Source organism: Plectropomus leopardus, chromosome 1, assembly GCF_008729295.1.
Source record: "Plectropomus leopardus isolate mb chromosome 1, YSFRI_Pleo_2.0, whole genome shotgun sequence".
Lineage (NCBI taxonomy): Eukaryota > Metazoa > Chordata > Actinopteri > Perciformes > Serranidae > Plectropomus > Plectropomus leopardus.
Genome location: NC_056463.1, coordinates 32,734,098 through 32,758,317, shown reverse-complemented (window position 1 = coordinate 32,758,317; position 24,220 = coordinate 32,734,098). Strand labels below are relative to the sequence as shown.

The following is a 24,220-nucleotide window of genomic DNA, read 5'->3' as shown; positions in this document are numbered from 1 at the left end:
CCTCCTCCAAAACATAAGCAGGTCTGTTAGACAGCAGTGAAAAGACTTCTGGGAATCTGAGAAGGTGTGAAAAGGCTGGTAGATCAATGGCCGGCTGTCCTGACAACAAGGGTCTGTGCTGAACTGCAAAGGCAAACAACTACTGTTTGTGTGTTTAAAAGGTCTGAGAGCAGAACTGAAGTTAAAATCTCATTTGGGAGAAAAAGACAACTGAAAATGCTATTGATGTGCTGCACAACAGCTTTCAGGACACAGCAGCATCACATATACCATTAGTCACCCTGGGGCCAGCTGATGTTTACAGAGCCTCACTGAGACAGAGCAATATTTTAGTTAGTTAGATGTAATTTTCACTTCAGTTAATAACTGTTTGATCAGGAGCAATTAGCACACACAAAGTATCAAGCAAAGCGCGTGTAAACAACAACCACACTGATGTGTATTTGATTAAGTCACCACTTCTCCACCTGAATCATAGCCAGCATTCTGGCACATTAAATATCGTCCTCAATAACAACCTCAAACCATTGCTCTCACTGTAAAACCTCCCAGTCCAGTACTTCTCATCAAGTCCCAGTGCTCTTTAACCACAGAGGTATTCAACAGCAGCCCACCAATAATCTTTTTGGTTTTACATTCACTATTTGCTAGGGATGGACATTAGAACTCAATTTAGATGTCAATATTTGGTCAATGTATAAAGTGATTACTTTTTCTTTTGCTTTGTAATAGAAAATGTATGTAATACACACACACACACACACACACACACACACGTTGCAATCACAATAATTGCAACTCTAATAGCAACAATAACATAACATATGACAATAGCAATAGACATAAAAAATAATAAATGTAATTTATGATAGCATGTAATATTACATGCAAATATTACAGTTTATGAATGTGGCAATAACCATCATATGTGTAAAATAGTGGTGACGGTATAACAGCTGAAAAGATGAACCTATTTATTTATTTTGGCTTTTAACTATTATTATTCTTAATATTTTTAATATTTACCTTTTTGTTTTCACTTTTTGTTTGCTTATTTTTATCATTCTTGCTGGTCTCTGTTTTTTCCACTCAGTTATATTTTATCATCTACAGTCATTTTATTCCCCTTATTTTAATGTGCATTTCTGGTGTTACTGTAAAACACTTAAAGCTATATCTCTGGCATATATGAGAAGGGCTCCATGAATAACGTATATTATTTCTGATGTTTTTTTAGGCACAGAACAGCTTTTCTGATGCAACAGCACTGTGGCACTGCAGTATTTTTTACATGTAAGGACATGTACAGATAATATCCCAGGCCAAACTAAAAGAGGAAGATTGCACCCAACTCACAGATGTATAATAGCAGGCTTACTTTAGCCAGATGCCAAAAACAACTGGATGAGATCATTCACTGAGTTTGGTATTTTGCATCATTTCTGATGTCTATTTCTGACCGAAAAAACGGAAGTTATTCTTTATCCCATAGGAACATTTTCCCTGTGCTCATACCAGCAAGAGGAAGTTCCTTTTGTGCCTTGATTCTTTGTGAAAAAAATCTACAATAACTAATTCATAGTGTTACGGAATAATGGTGGCACACACCAAATGCAGTTGATCTCTGGCAATAGCGAGTGGGCAGTGTAGGAATCCCGAGGCTGAACACTCGGCTGCAGTCAGCTGCGCAGAAGGCCATCAGGGGGTTGGTGGATGGGACAAAGGATTGCACTGGGAGTGGCCAGTGACAGAGCCCTTCATTTTAGCAAGAATCTGTTACACTGCCATAACAAACGAGCAAATGGGGGGCACAGTCACAGACTTCCTGCAGCTGATTAACTGCTGACCACTAACACACATGCATGCAATTGTATGAAAACGTAGGTGGGGTAAAGGGGTGGCGCATTCAGCTTACTGACTGAAGGACTGCTGAGCCCAAAAAGTCAGGAAAGATCTGGGTCTTTAGTATCACAATATCATCCAGTACAGTAACAGTGTTCTCACACACACACACACAGATAGTGCCAAAAAGCATGATAACATTATTTAAATCAGCAGCTCTCAAGTATCTGAAAGTTCCATGTTTTTGTTCAGATATTAAGCTGTTGATTTCACTTATTAACACACTCTCAACCTGGGAGGAATAACTTATCAGCAATCATTTGATGGAAATAAAAACATGCTTTTTCCAAAGTGTTTCGCACATCTGAGAGCCGGTGCTATAAAATATCAATGATTTCTAATTACAGGATTTGAGAGAGCTGAGAAACTAACTAATACTCAATTCTGAATCTGAATTTTGTAATCAGAGGTGTCAGCGTATTAAATCTTATTTAGGACATAAATGTCTCAATATTTGCATCCAACGCTGCTGAGCTGTATTAAGCCCGCAGCAGTGAAGGGAGACGGCATGATATGACAGGCACAGGTTTATTTTTGTTTTCCTCTCTGCAGAATAAAGGTCACAGGTTTGATTGTCAGGACTGGTGTTCTACCTGTCAAATAATCACTGAGCAAAGTAGAGATACACAGGGCTTCATTCAGAGGGATGTCATATGGACAGTCACCTCATGACATCATCAAAAGCAGGCGTCCTTTACAACACAGTAAACAAGATAACACACCAAACATGAAAACACTGACCTTTGACCCCAAGCGCTGCAGCAGAGTTTAACTTTGACCAAGTTTTGGAAGTCGACGCAAAACATTTTGCCATTTGTACTTCATATTTCTAATGTCACAAGCCCACCATGAGCAGAGAATCCCAAAATGTAAAGGCGAGGGTGTGTGTGTGTGTGTGTGTGTGTGTGTGTGTGTGGGGGGGGGGGGGGGGGGGGGTAAGGGGTGGTGACAGAAGTGGATGCTGGGAGTTTTCCCCGAACTCCACCCCCTCACACCTGTCCACCAAAACTAGCAAGGGACTGTGAGCTTTGACAGCTGTCTTCCTCCCTCTGTTTCAAACAGAGCCGCACATACACACACACACACACACACACACACACACACACACACACACACACACGCGCGCACATAACAGGTGTAAAGCCCTCTGATGTGTCAGTGGGTGGTTGAGGTTGTTTGTTGAATGTGAATTAGCTCACACACCTGAAGATATAACATATATGCAACACATTTTTATTATCATTCAACTTTAATGCAGAGAGCAATGAAGCCAACTGCACATACCACATCACCCATACATATGACACTATATATAACTATGTTACTATAGTGTCATGTGAAAACACACAGACACTTCTCACATCTCAGGGAATCAAATATTACTTGCAATCCAAACAGTTGCTGTTGTTGGGGTTTTTAATGCAGTTAAAAATGTATGACAGGAAAAAGAAAGCCAGGCTGAATTTAGGAGGAAAAATATGTGTGTTGTTGGTTGAATGCAGCTGAGGAAAAATTGCAAGGGAGATATGATCCAAACAAATCATCCTGTCCGAAGCAATGAATGTGGTGAAAAATAACCAACAAGATAAAGTATGCATCGGTCTTAAAACACTTTTCGCTGCACATTTTCATATTGTTATTTGAGATAAGTCGCCACTGAGGCTACCTTAAGCGTTTCCCTGAATGCAGATTTTATCAGCACATACAGATAAAACCTTATTTTTCTCTTTTTACCCTTACATTTACTTGTCCTGTGTTATCTAAGGACGTAACATGTTAGATTTGTGCAACTAGGCTGACTTTTTGCAGATAGAGGATTCTTTGTGTGACAGAAGCTAGTCAGTCCTACAAAGCTGCCAAACCTCTGGGGGATGACCACACCGGCTGTGGAGGTCGGAGCAACAGAAAACGTGCTGCACCAGCTTCTGTCTTTGTTGAAGCCTCAAAGTAGAGCAGCATGGTGTCTTTTTTTTGCTGTAACTAGGTAAACTGAATCAGCTCATAATCTGCTATCACGCAATGTTTATTTGTGTTCTCAATGTTTATTTGTGTTTATGTTCTCATTTGAGCAGCACATATTCACTAAATTAACCCTTTGAAACCTGAGCAAACTGGGCTGATTTCTTTCAAAAACATGGGAAAAAGGCAATGAACAGAATATGACCCAAAGACACAAGAAATTAGTATAAAATAAAATAAAATTAACTGAATATTAAATTAATATTAATATTCAATCAATTTAATCAAAAAATAAATAAATAAAAGTACATGCACGTGCGCGCACGCGCACACACACACACACACACACACACACAGACACACTGTTACTCACAAAAGAAAGTAAAGTGATTTGAAATGTAATTATAATAATCATAAACATAGCTTTTCCCAGCTTTATTCTTTTTTTCTAAATCTACCAATTTCTTGCAATTTGTGGAACATTTCTTACCAAGTTGCTTATTGCCTTTCCCCCCCCCTTTTTTTTTTGAAGAAATCACATAAATTTACCCAGGGTTAAAAGGTATAAATATTGTGAAAGATATCTGAGCACAGCTCAAGAAAAGTGATGTCTCTCCAGCTTTCAAAGGGTTAAACATCTATCATCAAAAAAAAATTTCAAAATGTTTCACTACATGCATTTTTTTCACAAATTTATCAAGATTCTAAATTTTAAATCAACATTATAGCCTCCAATTTTTCGTCTTCTTGGCACGTTTTAAAAAGCACATTCGTTGGCCAAGCTGTAATTTAAACCTTCACTGCGATTCATTGAAAACCCCCATTTACTCCCTTGTCTTTGTTTTCTCCTTTCTCCGTATTATTTCTGCCCTGAATCAAAGGCACACCCAGCGTGTCTCCTCCTATATAAATAAGGGTTAGTGAGTCGAGTGGAGATAAATGTAATATAAATGTAATATCATGCAACACTGAAAACAACACTTTAAAACTGCAGCATGACTCTCGACAGAGGCTAAGCAAACCACAGGCAGCCAGGCACGCTACCAAGCTGTGGCCTTCCAAAAACACATTAACCAGCTATATTATGGGATGCAGATCCAGGTTCATCATACACCGCAGGCAGTACACAGCATGTCCTGAGGCTGAGGCTTTGCACAAACTTGTAAATCAAGTGCTCTTGGGTCCTCTCTGCCACTGTGTCTAAGCTTGTGAATCCAAACTTTGTACAATATATCGATTAATACTCTACAGTGAAAACATGCCAAAAGGAATTGGCTACACAAAATGTTTCAATACTGACTGATACTTGTGACCCTCAATCACAGCAGAGATCACTGAGGTCTAAAATGTGACCTGGTTTAGCAAACCAATTTTTCTGGGTCATCCTTTGACACTGACAAAAGAAGGTCAAGCCCTAAAATTCCTGCATCAGTAGTCTGGTTTATTAGGTATCATATAGAGCTAAACCGTATTTGATTGTAAAACTAAGCATTATTTGGAGTTTTGAACCAAAAGTGTACAGCTATAAAAGCAGCTCTGTGAGGCTATACTTTAGACATGGCAGTGTCTGAGTAAATGCTAATGTAAGTAGCTGTGGACACCATGAATATGTGATGAGAATACGAGATATTTCAGTCTGGATTTAAGTAATGGACTAACAGACCACCTAGTAGACTACCATAGCCAACCCATGCAGCTAGCACGGCTAAAAACACAATGGGGTTCTCAATTGTTCAGTAAATTACAGTAAATGTTCAACAGAAAATTGAGAAACATGTACATGTGTACATGCAATGGACACCACATCTTTCTGTCTCGAGTGGACTTGTTTAATGCATTTTGTTCTACTAGTAGTGTCCATTCAAAATGTGCCTGTTAGGAATGTGAATTTGCAAATCCAAGACTAATGAAGGAATGGCCCACCTTACTCTGTGTTTGATTGGCTTACGTAAAACTAGCTAATCCAACCGATGAAGGCAACGCATACTAGCCAATTATAGAGAGAGAAGGAGAGTGCCATTCTTCACTATCATAGGATTTTCAAATTTGCATTCAGAACGGCATGATTGCTTGGCTTCCAGTGTGTTCTTGAGAGCTGCACATCCAAATAACTTCCCAATTGATACTGCTTGTCATGAATCCCCCATTCCCCTGACTATTTAGGACCAGGCTATTTCCAGGAATAACAGTGTTTGTTCCTAAAGTTACATTGCTGATGCTTGAAATGTTTGAGTTTGCCACAATGTAACATCTCCAGTCTCTCTATCGTCATCTGTTCCTGAATGCGCTGCACTGCAAGTGACCGAGAACAAGCTGTAACCATTCCATGCCATTCAGGGGTGAAACAGTAAAAACTGGCCTCCTGTTAATACATTACACAGTGTATGGAGCGCACTACTAATAAATGTTTCCCATAGATCTTAAAAACTTGCACTCAACACTGCACTTCTTTGGGTCCTCTGCAATATACCCACCAAGTGCGAAAGCAATCATTTGATTGGTTATTGAGAAAATTGAAGGACAGATGTACATATAGACAGAGACTGCTTCAATTTTAGTTAGATTCTGCTGATACTAGTAAATGGTGGTTAGAGATCTGGTAAGTCCTGCCATGGCTCCTGTTACCACCTGACATTGCTAACCCAACTAAGTAAACCAGGGACAGTAAAAGAAAGAGGCTAAAGGAGTTGGATGCATTTAGTGAGGTAGAGGTAGAGATATTTCCACCAAAAAGGAAGTGATGTCAACTTCTCCCAGCTGCTGCTCAGGAAATCCCACCCTTACCCACCCTATTTTATTTCCGTTTGGCACTCCTATTTTATCTTTCTTTGTCATTCTCTTTCCATCTTTGTGTTTCTTTACTTTCCCTGTATTTCTTCACCTCATCTATTAAAGCCTTTTTTTCTCTCTTCCTCCATCTGACAGACTGATGTTTCATCTGTTTTCCACCACAGATAAAAGGCAGTTTGTTCTCATCGATCTGTGGGTCATGTTTTATTGAGACTGGTCTCCCTGCAGACAGACTCATTTTACAGAGGTCATAGAACCCTTCTCTCCTATCTTGCTGTGGCTGCCGCCCATACATACAGCACAAACGTAGGCTATACTGTATGTCAGCATTTAAACATTTTTCAGATTAAGATTTCAATTACAGTCATTTTCTACACACTGAGTGAAATATATTTACAGCTGCACCAATCATCTGTTTTGCTACGATGACCAGTGAGCTAATGTTGTTTTTAGGCACACGAGCAGCATGGCTCTAGGGCTGGCAAATTCAGTTTTTCAGTCAGTTGGTCCATTGCTTTGGTCCACACTAATATCTTAATACTGGAATAAAATTCTGTAAAAACAACTTTTAATTTGTCTAATACTATGGTTTATGATATGTACAAATTACTAATAATAATTAGCTTTGTTACATGTAAAGGGTCACTTTTCAAAATAATGTAGGGTCAACTGGAATACAAAAAGGGTTAACTGGAATACCACCAAATGTAACCTCTCTGTGGAGAGGGCAGAAATATTTAAACATCATCTCAAGTTGGGTCACACTCATCAAAATGCTGCTCGATAGCTTCACTGCTGGTCAAAAACTCAACAAACAACCTTTAAGTCATTTACTTATGAGTGTATTTTAGCCAGCTATCTTCCGTTTTATGTCAAGTTTTCACAACTAGACTTTCAAAGTTGTCTGCTTGCTGTGCTGTTCACACGACACAACTTGCTGTCTTGCAAGTCATTGCTGTTTTCACATTACATGACCGACAAGCATTAAAGGGTCACTACCAAGAAGATTTTTCACCTGGAGGAATCAATGATGAGTAGCTATGTCTTGTGTCCAAACTAGTACATTTTTTTAAAACAAAAACATGCATAAGTGGCACAGGAAATTACATGATACCATGCATGAAACATTTTTAGAAAATAATCCCGTTTCCTCTACAGTAGTTGCAGCAAAAACTTTAGTCCATTTTGCTACACTGTACAGATAAGTTCCTATTGCTCAAGGCAACCGGATTTCCCCTCAATCTGATTCTTGCACTCTCATAGGTTGTACCTCAGCGGCAAGTCCCCTACAGGTCTAAATATTTAGCCAGCTAGATATCTAAGATGCGTCTTCACACGTAGCACTCAAGTGCCAATTTGCTAGTGTTAATTTGCCTATAATCTGGGGCTTTTCTTAGGGAGCTCAAAAAACTGTAGGCAACTGGAATATCAGGACTAAAGTAGTGTAATGTGAACTAGGCATTAGTGTAATGCCTTACTGATCCAGTGTCTCATAAAATTCTGCTCTTGTCTAGTGAATGTTCTGCTATAAAATCTTTACTCTTAAGTACATTTTTTTTCAACAAGGTTTCGATTATCATTACAGCGCTCAGACAGCCCAGCCACGTGTCGTACGGGACGCAGATTTACCACCCACCCCAAAACTCTAGACTCAAAGACTCAATGTTGGTTAGTAAAAATAAAGCCTGAAAGTTATACAGGAAAGAGCTGTTATCACCTATTACAATTAGCTTTCGCTCACATCATGTTTACAGTATGTGTCTGTGAGTAGGATGGTTTATGAACTGTTTCAGAAATTTTCCACATGGATGAAACCTCACATTTACTACAGGGTAAAATATTGAACACTTGAAATTCTTTGGCATGAAACTCACCAAACATTCATAGATATTATATATTGATACAAAAATACTATCAAAGTCTGTCAGAGGCATCACTCTAAAAACACCAGTATCTGCTTGTAAAATCTCAAATTGGTCCAAGTCTTGACTTAGCATTTCAGACCATCTAAATGATGTCTGATGGTCTGAAGAAAAACACATCATACAGAGGCTGTTCTTACAGTATTGAATCCAAGGAGAAAAAGCAGTTGCCAAATGCTGAGGGTCGAACAATGACAGTGCCTTTGCTTAGTGTCAGTGACACTTCAACCAGACTGTTTGAAAAGTTACAAGGCCAAACATCAATTTGCTTCAGACAAATGGGCTTCACAGAGCAAAGGATATATCGTTTAGGGTAAACATTAATATTATAAATGACCCACTTCTACATTTTTCACTGATGGGAAAGCAACCTTGCAACATACATAAATCCTTTCCAAAGCAAAGAAACATGGCCAAAAAAGCTATTTGATTCCATATCCAATTCTGAACAGAAATGTTAGATAATTAGTGACATAGAATAACTCTTACCTGAGTGTTGAGTGTTGCAAGGCTGATGGAACGACGCGTCTCTGTCTCGGTGGATCTACAGAGAAACAGGAAGACACTGAATCAGCCTCAGCAACATGTGACCGTCACCCACAAAGAAATAATGATGCAGACCAGCGTGGCAGTTAGGAAGTGTTGCTCGGTACACAGGATGGGAGGCAACGATAAGACACTTCATAACAGCAGACTTGGAGTATTCATCCGATTTAGTAGCTACACCCTGACTTCATCTCCTCGAGGAGACTGTTGGGAAAGATCTAACTTGTTTTCAGCCTTCAGAACTCGCAGCTACACTGACACCAACTCAAACACACTGACACGCGCACACATACTGCCTGTCAGAGATCTGCGGTTGGCTGTAAACACACAACACTGGGGCTCTGCTTCCTCTGTGGTCTGAGTGTCTATACAACAGCTGTGTGTGAGAGTGTGTGTGTGTGTGTGTGTGTGTGTGTGTGTGTGTGTGTGTGTGTGTGTGTGTGTGTGTGTGTGCGCACGCACGTGCAAGAGTAAGAGAGCTGGTTTTAGCTACAAAAGCCACAGGCGCCCCCCTCTTCGCATGCAGCACAAAAGCTTCGACAGTTTGGCCGAAGCTATGCAGATTTGACTGACAGCTCTGAATGTGAAGCTTACAGAGACTCAGAAAAGCTCACTGTGTTTTAATGAACTCCGTCATAGACATGCAGATAAAGATGATCAGCTTTGATTTTGAATGTGTCCCTCTTACAAACAGAGTCAACTAAAAACAAATGACAAATCTATTAACAAGGAGAGACTGCCAAGACTAAGGAGACTTTCACATCAGGGACCGGGGCCATGATCTGAGAAATTTTGACCCCAAAGTCCAGTTCATTTTATCTGTGTGAATGCTGAGTACTGTACCTGGGCATGGTTCATGTGTACTCCAGTATGGTTAGCATCAGGCGTGAAAACCAAGTATACCAAACATAAGAGTGGACCTCTATTTAGGGGCTAATTTATGCTAAATGGAGACTGAGACAGACTGAGCTTTCTGTCCATACTCTGCATTCGAATTTGTGCATGTATTCTGAAAAAGCTTACAGATACGGAGCAGTAACACTAGAGATTGTGGTGGCAGTGTAGTGTAGTTCAAGTAAAATATGACCTTAGGAAACAACAAATAAATGCAACAATTGGTAATATATCACAATATATAGCAAAATTAGTAAAAAGAATTTACCATTCAAATGTCTGAATATACAGTATATAATGGCCAAATAGACCTCTGCTGTCTACTATGCTGCCTTTGTTTAAAGGTACATTTTTATGACCTCCTCCATCAGGGCTTCACTTGTTGAGTGAAACTTTTGAAATCTGCCTTTTAGTACCATCTATTGGCTATATCTGTGCCATAATAAATGACTCATAGAGGTATGAGGGCTATGATGTTTACAGCGTTAGAAATGGATCTATTTTCATAAGTAAAAGGAGTACAAATGAGCCTTAACGTGAGAAGCAGGTGACAAGTAGAGCTGTGAATGCATTTCTAAACGTAGCCGGTCTCCTCCAAAATTTACATACAGATACCGATCTGGACCGCAAGGCAATGGGTGATAAAGTGGGAAGGCAGATGAGAGGGTCATTTCTGACACTGGCTATGTTAACACGCATGCTAATATTCCACTATTATTCCAAATTGATGATGATAATATATGATGATAATGATAATATTCTGAATTTCTTGCAGGTTATGTAAATAGCATAATATGTTTAGATATTCCAAATTAGACCTTTTTCCGAATTGTATTTATTTCTAATTAAGACATGTTGGATATGGTATCTGGTATTCAGGTTTTAGCATTTTTGGGCATGTAGACAGTGCATTTGGAATATGGGTTTACTGCAGTTTGCCACATACAGCCGCTTGCCTATTTATGGTCAGCTCTGTCCATCGTCATGGATACTTTGCACACAAACTAGCTATCCAACAATTTGCAAGGCCAGTGTAGAAATGCATGCCAAATGAAAAGCCCAAATTTGTGATCAGAAGATGAAATACACGTACATTGTAAAAGACTTGGATACCGACAGGCAAATATTGCGGCACCGACCTTTTTAAGGATGTGGCTGAAAGAATGACGTGATAAACATGTTAGTGCATGTTAGTCAGAGTAAGCGTGGTTGCATGTTAACAGGAATATAACTGGAAAATTAATTTTCATTAGTTATGTAAACAATTTTGTAGGAATATTGTCCTTTTGAAATAAAGGCAAAAGCCTGAATATTTTGTGCATGTAAACATAGTCACAGTCTCGAAAATATAAACAATAGTAGGGATAGTGTGAAGGTGTGTAGGCTTGGGATCTTGTGACTGGTATGCAGTGCTACACTGTAGCAACAAGATAAACAAATGTCAAGTAGAATAGATGATGTCACAAGTGAACCTGTACGGGACAACATTATGTGAAAGCTGAGCGGCAGGGGAGGTAAGAAGAGGGGCAATTGTACTCAGGCATGGTACAAATCAATCGTATCTAATACAAAAACACCATAAACTCTCTCTGAAAACATTGCTTTTTTTTAGGGGTCAAGTTATTTTTCAACTGAGCTGATGCTTCTGCAGGGGAGTATAGATCGTAGCTGCTTACAAATGTTTATGGTCTGTCTCCCTTCTGTTCCTTCCTTTCTTCCTAGTGCAGCTTGTTTCCTCCTCTCCTTAATTCTTCCCATCTAACTTCCAACCCCAGTAAACCCCAGTTAAGCCTGGCTCAGATCGACAGGCTTTAGCACGGCCCTTTAAACTCGCCTGTGTAAGACTTGTACAAAGGAACCTCCAGACGTAAACAGGTCCCTAATCTAAAAACCATAACCTTTAATCTTAAAGAGGAACTAAACAAAGATGATGTTTCACCACAGCCAACCATGTTAACACTTGAGTTTCATTTGCAAGATACTGATACTGTATGTTCGTCTTTCAGCCACTGTATGGATTCTGTAGCTTTTATTGGATCAGTGAGAATCAAAAAACTTTAAATCATTGATACAGTTAACATTGTTTCTGTGATGCCTGCAAGTACTTGAATCAGAGGGAGGACCAAGTCATTGTTTTGTGAGTCACAAGTATGTCTCAAGTAAGGACAGACAAGTTCTAAATTTTGAGTTCAGAGTCTTAAAGAAGTCATAATGCACTCCTCACCAAATATAATGCTATTTTAACAACAAAGTAATAATAAAATACATTCAAAAAAGTCATGAATGCTTTTAAAAATTTGAACTTATTTGTTAAAACAAGTTTTCTGGAAGTTGTTGCATCTCTGTGTGTCAGTTTTGACGTTTTGCATATTGCAATTCCTTTTTTATCGACCACTGCATAGTTTTTGTACATAAGCAAAATTTTCTTTGTATTCAACTGGTACTCAGTAATGTAAAATTAGTTAAGGAAAGGAAAGGGAAATTAATTGATTTGTGGCAGACTTTCTGAATAGGTTTATTGGAAGGCATCAAGTATGTTAAAGTCAAAAAGCTCCAAAGTCCAGTTGAAGTCATGAGTTATTGGTGATTAAGTCCAAGCTGAGTCTTTATTTTTTCAAGTCGAGTCTTAAGTCATCAACTTCGTGACTCAAGTCTGACTCGAGTCCAAGTCATCAGACTCAAGTGACACCTCTGACTTGAATGTAAACAACTATTCCTGGTGTGTAGTTCAGAGTTTGACAGACATTTAAGACCATATTTAGTGTTTAGCTTAGCATAGACTATAAACACTGTAAAACAGTTAGCCTGGCTCTGTCCAAAGGTAGTCCACTTATGAGTACCTCTAAAGCTCACTAATCAACACCAATCAATTCATTAATTATTTAATTCACACAAAAACCAAAGCGAAATTCTGTCAGTTTGTGGTTTTACAAGAGGTTATGTGCTGGACTACTTCTTGGCAGGACACGGTCGCTTCCTGAAGTCTTGTCATCACCATAATGTTGCCAGGCAACCTATGAAGGCTCCAGCAATAATTTTTTTGGATTAACCAAATAATTGGCAAAGTCTATGTAAAAAAAAAAAAAAAGGATAGCAAGAAAGAAAGGAAGAAGAATGCCTATCACACTTTCCTCAAAGCTCAAACCAGCAATCCCAAACACAAAGTCATTAATTTATAATAATAATTAAAAAAAAACAACAGAGAAAAGGAGCTAATCCTCATATTTGAGAAGCTCGAACCAGCAAATGTTTGGCATTTGTGCATGGTGAATGTAATCCTTGTAATCCTTAAGATTTCCACAGAATCAAAAGTCAATTTATGTTCAGCATTTTTCTGGCCATATCCATTCAACATGTTTACATTCAGTGATGATCTATTTGGTACTTTTCATCTTAGGTGGCAGAGTCTGCCATTCCTTCACGGGACTTTCTGACCTGTGCACGATGACTGCTACAAATAAAAAAAGGGGAAACTAAACTGAAGCCCACACACTGCAGTTACTGAGTAAACTGGGGAACATAAAAAAAGAAATAAAAAAAGGAACAAGTGAGGAGGTTGAAAAGAAATCAAAGATTTTGATCATTTTATAAACAACTAACCCTGTCCCAGAGCACCAAAACACTCAGCACTGTTGTGCATGCCTGGGAGTGGCATATGTGTGTGTGTGTGTGTGTGTGTGTGTGTGTGTGTGTGTGTGTGTGTGTGTGTGTGTGTGTGTCAGAGTACCCACTGTGACCACGCACTTGCATTCCTACAAACTCAGCGACAGGCACTTACATACCAAGTGGCACCGTCTACATACACCTCCATCAGCCAACACTGTTGCATGCATGCACACTTATTACAAACATTCTACTCATGTTACTTTTTTTCACTCATCAAGGCTCACATGCACACAACTAAATCCCCCGCACACACTAATGCATGCACAGACAGCACACACAGGCTCTCTTTTTTCTCACAGCTGTGTTCAGATATCAAACAGAGCCCGCTGAGAGAGAACAAACACGCTGACGAGGAAAGATTAGCTGGTCACAGAGGGCGCCAGTACACACAAACACAAACACACAGAAATGTATGCACAGGTTCTGCTCAGAAGTGAAATGATTGCCAGTGATTTCAACAAATTACAAAAGGCTACATGGCTTGACCTTACAGCAGAGCAGTGACAGTTAAGTGTTGAACAGGAACAAAGGATCCTGAATAAAATACAGATTAAGGAGAAAAGTAAAGGAAACAATGGCTTCAAGTATTTTATTAGAGTGTTTACACACTGAGCCACCAGAACTGCTTTAGTCCCTCTGTGTATTTTGCACAGATGATAAAACGATCTGAACTCTGCTGCATGATGGGATATGAAGTGAATACTTCTCGTAGGGAGTGAATATATGTGATAGTACATGCTATTTATGCATGTTGTATATATTCACTCTTGTTTCCTTAATTTTATGCTGCAGTTCATATTATTCAGTTCAATTTTGACCACATGACTGAAGAATTAACAAATACAGTACAGGCCGAACAAAATAGAAGCTTGTTTAAATTTTGTCATAGCATCAAAATTCGAGAACTTTTTGTCCCATACAACTTAGTTGTTAGGAATTCACCTCAGCGTGCTCATGGCAGTACAAAAGCCACTCACAGCATAACAATAAAGACAAGTATGACGAAACTAGAAAAGTGCACAAACTAGAAAAGTGCACACTGTCCAGTAGACGTGCTACAGCGTGTTTCAATAAAAATACACGCCTTTTCTATTTTTGACAGAGGCACAACACTTCCTGCTAACAGGCACTGTATGTGAAATATAGATGTCCTATGATGTAATTATGAAAACGAATGTATTTGTAACTCAAACACAGCCATGAATCTTTGATTCAAGTATTCATAACTGGACTATGAGTGGTGCTAACCTTTAAGTGCTGTAGCACAAAGTTATAAAGTAAATACGATAAATAAAATAAAACAAAAGAAACAATTTAACTGCCTTTCGTACTGATGGTAGAAGCACAAAGATGAAGGAAAAATGACCACGTCCCTGACACTCAAGATGGAGGTGAAGATAACAAAAACGGGGATTATTTTATCTCGTAATGTGCCAAACTTTAGTGGGTTGTCACTGTTCGGGTATAGGGACCAAACTTTTCTATGAATGTCAGTTGTTGGGCCCTGCTGAAGGCCAAATGTGTCCTGCAGCAGACTGTAAGGCTTGTTTTTTTTTTCTTTTTAGCCGAGCTGATTTTAGGAAAAACTGCAAGCCTTTCTGGTCGGTTAAGAGGAGTGAGGAGTCAGCAGTCAGTGACAGAATACAACTGCCAATAAAACAGGTTTTCCAACAGTTGTGAATAAGAACAACCACAAGAGATCCTTGAGCATACAGTAATACAAAATATAAGGCTGATTGGTCCAGTAGTTTGCAAGTTTAGTCGCGGACAGATGGAAATACACACACACACACACACACACACACACACACACACACACACACACACACACACACACTCATGCACGCACAAACACGATCCCCTCCAGGCTTATACCTGACAGAGTTACTAAAAACACATCATACATAACTCCCACCGCATAAAATATAACTTTTATCCATAGATGTAAGACAGCCTGTTAACAGTCCAAGAGGAGAGTCTCGTGCAACTTATCGATAACATGTAAGGTGCTTTAAAGAACAGTATTAGTATTTTGCTTTTGTAAATCGCTGGTACAGAACTGGGGAGCCATTTAGTGATTAGATGTTTTTGCAGTACGTGCTGCTGAGGAAATGGGATGTCATGGTTTCGATGACCCAGAGTCTTTTTCCTGAGGCGAAGGCGAGGTTATTAAGAAGGGGTTGGCAGGTTGTTTGAAGAAGCAGGGTGTATTGAGACCTCTGCGCTGAATGCGGGTCCCATAGATGTCAGAGATGAGGGTGAGTTTGCGGCGGAGGATTTTTGAGACGGAGCAAACAACTCTGTCCAGCTGCTTCCTCTGCTCAGTGGTGAAGTTGCCATACCACACAGAAAAATAAAAGGTGAGAACACTTTCTATCACAATTCTGGAGAAATGCAGCATCCTTTCTTTGGGCACCAAAACTTTTTGAACTGGCACAGCAAGAGAGAGTCTTTGTTGGGCTTTTTTGATGATACAGATCAAATTGTCATCCCATTTCAAACTACTTTTAAATTATAACCACTCATTTAGAAAAAAGAAAAAAAGACCGAAGGAACGCTCCATTTTTAAGGTGATGTATGTTTTAGGAGAAATAAACTTTATAACTACCAGAATTCTGGCCACTTACTGTTTGATTAACAGCTCTTACTTGTACTTTTAATTTCAATACTTTTTTAAACCAGTATTTTTATTTATTTATTTATTTATTTATAATGTGAAATGCAGTGATGATAGAACAAGTGAAAACAAGCGAAACGACATGTAAACAGTCAAGAGAGAAACAAAATGACACGTACAATGCCACTTAAGACAGTGACACAGAACAATACAAAACAAACAGGGGTTTGTCATTACAGGCTTTAACTAATGGGTATAAGAAATATGGATAAAAAAACCCACAAACTGAAAAAAGCAAATCTATGAAGATGCATGAGTATGTGTATGTGTTTGTGTGTGTGTGTTTGTGTGTGAGCAAGAGAGAGATCGGGGTGATGAGTGTTTATCAAGTAATGTTCTAACAGGTGACTTTAACTTCTATCAAAGTCATTTTTGTGGGATATGTGTACAAGGTAAGCCGCCATCCATTTAACAAGTCAAGCAACCAAACATTTATCAGATGAGAGTTCCAGCCAGTTAGCAGGCCTGCAAACCAGCCAGTCAGCTAGCGAAGAACCGATCCCCTCTCTGAAAGTTGCCAGTCCAGAGGCCGAACGGCCCAGTGCATATTTGTAGCGTCCGGGGAATCTAAATTGTACCCAGTAAAAACACATCTGGTTTAAAAATAAAAAAGGCGGACTGTTCTGTGTATGCCGGGGCAGGCTGGACTTGGACTGCTGCCTTGTTTCTAAACAGGCAGGCAGCCAGAGAGGTTCCGCAGCATTGAAGGATGCCACGGCTCACTGAATGACTGTTTCAGGCCAAGTGTGTATACATGGTTTGATCCCTGAGGGCGGCTCGCGGCAGACCTGAGGGCAAGGCTATTCTGTGGCGCACCTTGGGAGTGCAGGAAATTCAACTTATCAAACACTTAAAACAGGATAAAAAACAAATCTACCAGACAATGATGCAACTGCTACACGAGATTTTTCGGGGATGTTTACTTTGTATTTTAAAGAACTATTATGAAGAGCCGCCTTTATTAAAATCCTTTTCTATAACCATCCTTCACAAAGAATTCAGAGGTCATGGCCAGCTACAGAATAGTGCACAAGAGGAGCTAACAGAAACAGTGTTTTGCTAAAGACCATTTCAGAGGACTGAATTGGGGCTCTGTGGTTGAAGGTCTTTTTAAATAACTGTTTTATTCAGAATGAATCTTTTGAGAAGCACAAATCACAAGCAAAGGGGTCAAGAGTCAGTAGTTCAATGGCACTTCGACTAGGTGGGAACAAATACTCCTGCAACCATAACATGAGCAGAATTAATGTGCTAAATATGCCCAAAAAAGGAGAGAAAAAAAGTTATTTCCGGCCTGTTTGATGTGTATGTTTACTATTTATCTGCAAAAACACATGTGCTTAGTACTATGCTAGTTAGTTTAAGGGTTTAATCACAGTAACTGTACTTGGTAAGTGAAGTGATGATGTGTTTTGTGACTTCAGGCCAGGAGAGATGCTGGGATGTGAAACGCTGGTTGGAATGAAGTCATTTGGCCGGATGCCTGTTTCCATCTGAGGCCAGAGGAAACCGTTAGTCCGGCACTGCCTTTTTCCCACACCATCATATCTCTCTCACTTTTCCTCTTGCTCACTCTCTCTTTCACTTTCTCACACACAGACTCTCATCCTCGCTATCCCCCTGAGGTGAAAAGAGGAGCTGACTTCAGGAACAACTTTAGAACGTGACAATACACTAAAGAGAGGTGTTACATGTACCAGAGCAATCCACTTCATAGATATTTTCCTGTCCGAGCTGCCCTCCCAGTCTGCTCTGCTCTGTCTCTGGATGTCACAGCCGGCAGACAGCATGATGGTGGGCATGACACACTGTAGGACAATCTCCAGACTCTGCTGTCGTGTAGGTCATGCTTTAGTTTATGCATGATAATTACAGTAATAATCAGGCTTTCAGTCAGTGTTTATGGGTTTATTATTAGGTAGTTTATAGTTATGAGCTAAGTTTAGTACTCCTCAAGCAATAGGAAATAGTACAGCTTTGAGTCATTAGCTTAGTTTGAAATAAATCAGTCTCGTCTTGTTTAGTTGATAATTATTAGCTTATTTTTTAGCTTAGTTTAGTCAGATTCTACAAGTTTTGTCCCTCTTATAATTTGTCAGGTTGAGGCAAGGTAATCTTATTTGGGGAAAAAACTTTGGCAGCCGAGAAGAGATCCCATCTAGGGATGTATTCTAGTCCATCTAGGACAGACATGCAATAGATGTTGTGTGTACAGAATAGATCAACATAGTGAAATTTAAGTATGGACAGTCTGTAAGGCTGAACCCGACTCAGAATTATCTCAGTCGAATCAGATGCGGCAGCTCAACACGAAAATTTATTTTTTTCCCCATATAAAGTTTGAACGGGGTTCAGTGTGACAGCACCAATCATGTAATATAGTAAATAAGCTAATGGGGCTAACAGCAGATTGGCAGTGTGTAACATCATTTCACTCCATCACCAGATATCAAACAAAAGCCAGAGACTGAGTCGTACTGTGTGAGCTGTAAATTCATCAGAGAAGGTTATGTTTCTTTAGGGCCTCCTCTCCTGCGGCTATGCAGCAGCCTGTGCCAAAGAGCAGTGTGAAAGTTAAGAGCACTCACTCTGCTCCAAAGTCTGGGGACCAAAATGTCTCCAGGAGCACTCTCCATAGCACATAAGCTGGTGGAAAAAAAACATAACAAACACTGCTCGAAGCAATCTCAGTCGACTGACGTTTCTCCAACTGATGATTAGAAAAAGGTGGCCCGAGCGATATGGATAATAAAATTATTGGCCAAGATCAACTGCAAACATATTATGGATCCAGGTGGATACTGAGCATCTTCCTGGGTGTTGCCAAACAGCTTATATTTTTTCATTTTTTTTTTGTTAATCTTATTACTGTATAGATTATCAAAGCAGAATGACATTCACTCCATTTAAGTCCCAGTGACAGTGTTATTTCTGTTTGCACAAAGAAATTAAGATTAAAGTGCTTTTAAAACAAAGACCAATAATTACAGCAATAACTATAAAAGTAAGGAAGTGAGCATCTGGACTGCTAAATGATAATGTTCTGTAAACTCTGGCATCAACTCCAAGCATGCACTTGCCCTGCTAATTCAGATATATTTTGATTGGCTGTCAGTGTTTCTATTGTTCATCAAATCACTCTTAAAGTGGTCTCAACAATATCATGTCACTATTGTTGTTATTTTAGTTGTGGTGTGGACTCTGCCAAACAAACTGAGTTAAAACAGTTTTTAACTTATTGAGTGCCATTGACGTATATATACGTCAAAGTGTGTTTTCAGCGGCTGGCAGAAGGGGGCGCTGTCACACTCCAGGCGTGTAATTTTGTGGCTGCTGGGATTTGTAGTTGTAGTAAAAAAGACGATAGCTCAAAGCATGAAGTGGAGTAGCCGGGATCAGAGAGCAGAGAAATCTGTACGGAGGTGATTCGAAACTACAGCAACGAAGCTACATCAATTCAATATCGGCATAAAATGCTCCCCAAAAAACGGAGAGGGTCAAGTGGCCAGTTTCGCCAGTGGACGCTGGAAGCCACTTTCCATTACATAATAGGGCTGGCACTCAGTGAGTTAAAATGACATGTTTATAACATTGCAGTAGCTGGTATTGTTCTCACTTTGTGAGTGTGTGTGTTGTCATGGCAGTATGTAGTCCTGGTGACCCCTGTTGTAGCAGGAACTACCACAGAAGCCATTTGAGTATTTTGTCAGGTGTTTATATGTCTGTCTGTTTGTGGACAGATGAAGTCAATGCAATAGTGTTGCAACTGTGCAACATGAACTTTACAGGTGTGTAGTTGAGATCAAAATGAAGGCCAAGTTGGACCAAGATGGTTGTGGCCTGAGTAAGGGGGTCAGAAGAAGTGGGATACGAAGTGAGGAAGAGGCCATTGCCACGCCACCTACACCCCTGGCATACATATGTTTTACGTCGTGGGTTGCTGTGCTGTGGCCAGAGTGATTATATCGCAAGATGTTCCCTAAGTTTAGTTACTGCTCTTTGTGTGGACGGCCCTGAGAGTACACAGTTATGAAACTGCATCGCAACACGTACTTTGGCACAGTGGGGCTTTAGGCTAAATGCTAACAACAGCATGCTAACATGTGCACACTGAGATTGTCAACATGCTGATGTTTAGCAGGAGTCATTTTAACCATGTTTGCCATTTTGGATATCTGGATATCTGTACCTAAATTTATGTTCATCCATGAAATTGTGAAGATATTTCAGTCAGACAAACTGAAAAACAGGCAGATATGGCCACCCCTCGAGTCAAACGGCTAACATGGCTAAAAGAGTGGAGGCTTGTGATTTTTTTAACAGGGACAGACCCAAATAAACTGCCTGCATGAGTAGGCTACAAACCTAGTTTTGAGCAGGTTAATTACTGTCGCCTAAAATGGAACTTCTTTGAAACCACAACATGTTTACCAACAACCAGCAGGACTCACTGCTGTCCAGCAGCCAAAAGCAAAATCTGACGCACAGTGGAAAAATGGCATACAGGGTTCTATATGTGTAATGCCATTTAGGCTTTAAATAGCACTTTTGGGTGCTATAAAGATCCCATTTAGAAAGATTCCAAAGAACACCCAGTTCAAATGGTTTGACACAGAACCTTTATGGTAACAAGACCTCTGAGAGCGAGCGAAATGTCCCAACTTAACAGTGTGACGAGACATTTTAGGAACATCAGTGAACTTTATTATAGCTTTAAAGTTTCTCAGTACTAGTAATTCAAGTGCCCACCATCCTGACCAAGTAATCCCGGAAAGACCTTAAACTGTCTGAGCCTCATTAAGTTTCATACACAGTTATTCCACAGAGATGGATAGAGTGCAGGCATCTGTCTTAGTGTTAGCATGCCCATGCACCGTGCATCCAGAAACCACACTCCACCCCGAAATAATCAGCACTCTGTGTCTGGAGGGCCACTATCAACAACCATGCAATCATCTCCCAGGGTGCAACACAGCAAAACCCGTCACAACATCTCCTGCAGTCGACTACGGGTTTGCCGAAACACGTTGAAGCACTTTATGGTATGTATGACTCTGTTTTACTTCAGAAATAACTTTGTCCAGGCAGCTTTAAAGAATAAGTGTGATCAGGCCTTTAAACACAGTGTGTCTGAGGAGCTTAATCACTTCAGGAAACTCTCTTTAATAGACTTAATTTCATGTAATAATGTCATTAATTATCCCTGACCTCCCTTTTATGGTTCACTTTTACGATTTCAGCCCTGCTTTTATATATCTTTCCTTGCTTTTATTGCTTTTGCCATCATTTTTTATCTGTTTGAAGCACTTAACAACTGTGTTTTCAAACCCTTGCTTCAAATTACTGTTATTACCGTAGCAGCAGCAGTATTATGCTACCAAGCAACTTTTTCTTCTTTAAGTGTGGATAGGTGGCCTACCTTTATCAAAACCACGTCTACAGCTCTCTCTCCTTTGGCACACAGACTGTACCTCCGCTTGTGTCGTTCGTACATTTTCCCTTAAATATCCAGAGCAGATTTACTAAACGGCAGAAAATCCAGCCGAAACACAGTTTGAGGAGAGCTGAAGCTGTCTGCTAAGCTTCACATCTGGCCACAGAAGCAGCCTTCTCCCAGACTCCAGTTTACTCCCTCCCTTCTTCTCCTCTTCCCTCCCTCCTTCTCCTGTTCCCTCCCTCCCTTTTCTTCTCCTCTGTCGCCTCTCAACTTCTCTCCTGACTCTCTGACTCATGCTTTGGCTCTCTCTCTCTGTATTTTCTCTCCGTCATTCTCTGTGAGGCAGTCAATGTCTCCCTCTCATCCTGTAAATCAGCCAGCTAAAGTAGTACATTGTTACAGTGTGACAAATGACAGTGGGGCATTATTACTTCAGTTAATGTGATTCAACCATCAGGATTTATGCCGTTGAGACTCGACACCCCCTGCTGGAGGAAGACGTACTTGGAGCCACCTGTGAGGCGCCCTCTGGGTGTGATTGCACCTCTCTCAGATGATGGATGTGGCCGGTGGCCGTGTTAAAACAAAGTCAGGAGTGGTTTTATAGCAGCAGAAAAAAAAGTTTTCGCTTGCATATTCACACACATGGGGCAGAGCTGGAAAAGGCCAGTTACTCATCGGTGCAGAGTGCACTTCAGATTTTACCCTTCATGTGATTTATTACATCTCGGCCCAAGTGATATAGGTGAAATCAATACAACATTATTAATTATTTACAAATCCTATATGAATATATATCAAAATATGGCACACAATCTGATTGATAGTGTTTGCTGTGAACAGTGTCCCACTCTTACATCAGACAAAACAATTTTTTTAAACAAAACCAGCAGTGATTAAATTGTATCAGTTTTAGTTACAATTAGCCTGTAATCATTTAATTAGGCAACAGACTTTTGTAAAAATGATAAGAAGATCCCATTGTTATTATTTCTTCTTCCAGCATATTGAAAGTTGCAGATTAATCTGTCTGGACAATCTTTTGAAGTATCTACTCCAAAAACAAGCTCAGAGGCAATCATCCAAACATGGAGCACTAAGATTAATAGATTCAAATACGGACACGGACACAAACAGCAGGGTGGACAGCAAACATGCACAGGTTTTTTTATGCACAGCTCTGGGTGTCTGTGGATGTGTTCCAGACATGCAGATTGTGAAATGTATGCAGACTCAGACACAGCTACACAGATGTGAAAAGCATCATTTGGGATTATGAAGGGAAAGAAGCCGAATTATGTAATTATAAACAAATTTCACTGCTGTACTAGGAAGATGTAAAAAATGAAAATAAGAGTATGATATGTTTAAAATTATTTCACCATTTAACCTTGCAATCAGACACCTATAATTTTAAGGGAACTGAAGTCCTTCCATAATATCCCTGTTCTAATCCAGACTCTATATGGAGAAAAACAGTAATTTAACATCCCTGAACACAGGAGCTGCTGGTCTACGGCTGTTAAAGTCAGTAAATTTTTTTTTATGTTTTTGTGTGACTTGTGTTTAAAAGGGTTAGTTTGGATTCACCAAAGTGATTGAAAGAGCGGTAAACCAGAGCTCTGTGTACAGTGAGCTAAAATTGCTCTACGTCAATACAGTCTGGTGGATTTGACAAGAGCACAGACGAGGAACTAAAGCTGTTAAGGGTGTCCCAATTGAAGAGGGCAGTCTGACGCAAAAAATAAACTGTTGAAAATATTCTCAATATAGTGTACACTTGAACCTATACTGATGTTTTTACATGGAACTTTTTAAAAGTGGCTAAAATGCATTTTGTTGCTGTGCTGGTCTCCAGCAGTAAATTCTTCTGTGTTGGTGCTCCAGACTGCCAACTGGCATCGACTATATGTCATGTATAAATGCATATTTTTACACTCTTCTTACAATCATCCTTTTCATTCATATAATACTAGACAGGTCGATCAGCTTCACCTCCCGTTTTACACAACTAAACATGGCCAGTATTGCCTCAGATATCAGCGTACAGATTTGGAATGATAAATTATCAACAGCTCATCATTTAAAAATTGGAAAGGAAATTATCATTACATTTAATTCATTATGTTTAATTATTTCTGAATGTGTGTGTGTATATAAAAACATTTCCCTTTTTCCTTTACACTTTGAATTGTATTCTATGTCCTTGGTTTTTACTGGATTATGTTTACTGACTGGTATCTTTTTCTGCTCTTTGTTGTCATTCATCTTTTTTTCTGTAAAACGATTTAGGGGCTGTTTTTGCTTTTTTTAGTCATCTGGATTTTATGCAGTTTTTAATTGTGTGCATATAAACTCAACTCAGCTCAGCTCAGCTCAACTCAACTCAACTCAACTCAACTCAGCTATGTACTACTCTGACTATGG

General features: G+C 39.6%; 1 protein-coding gene across 10 annotated transcripts in view; it reads right to left on the bottom strand.

Annotated features, from left to right (window-relative positions):
- Nucleotides 1-24,220, bottom strand: part of LOC121941183 (A-kinase anchor protein 13-like) — a 148,323-nt gene that overhangs the window by 61,973 nt on the left and 62,130 nt on the right. For all 10 annotated transcript variants that reach the window (XM_042483918.1, XM_042483935.1, XM_042483951.1 and 7 more), the window contains exon 10: nucleotides 9,063-9,117. In XM_042483918.1, coding sequence (XP_042339852.1) covers nucleotides 9,063-9,117 — 55 coding nt within the window. The remainder of the gene's footprint in view (nucleotides 1-9,062; nucleotides 9,118-24,220) is intronic.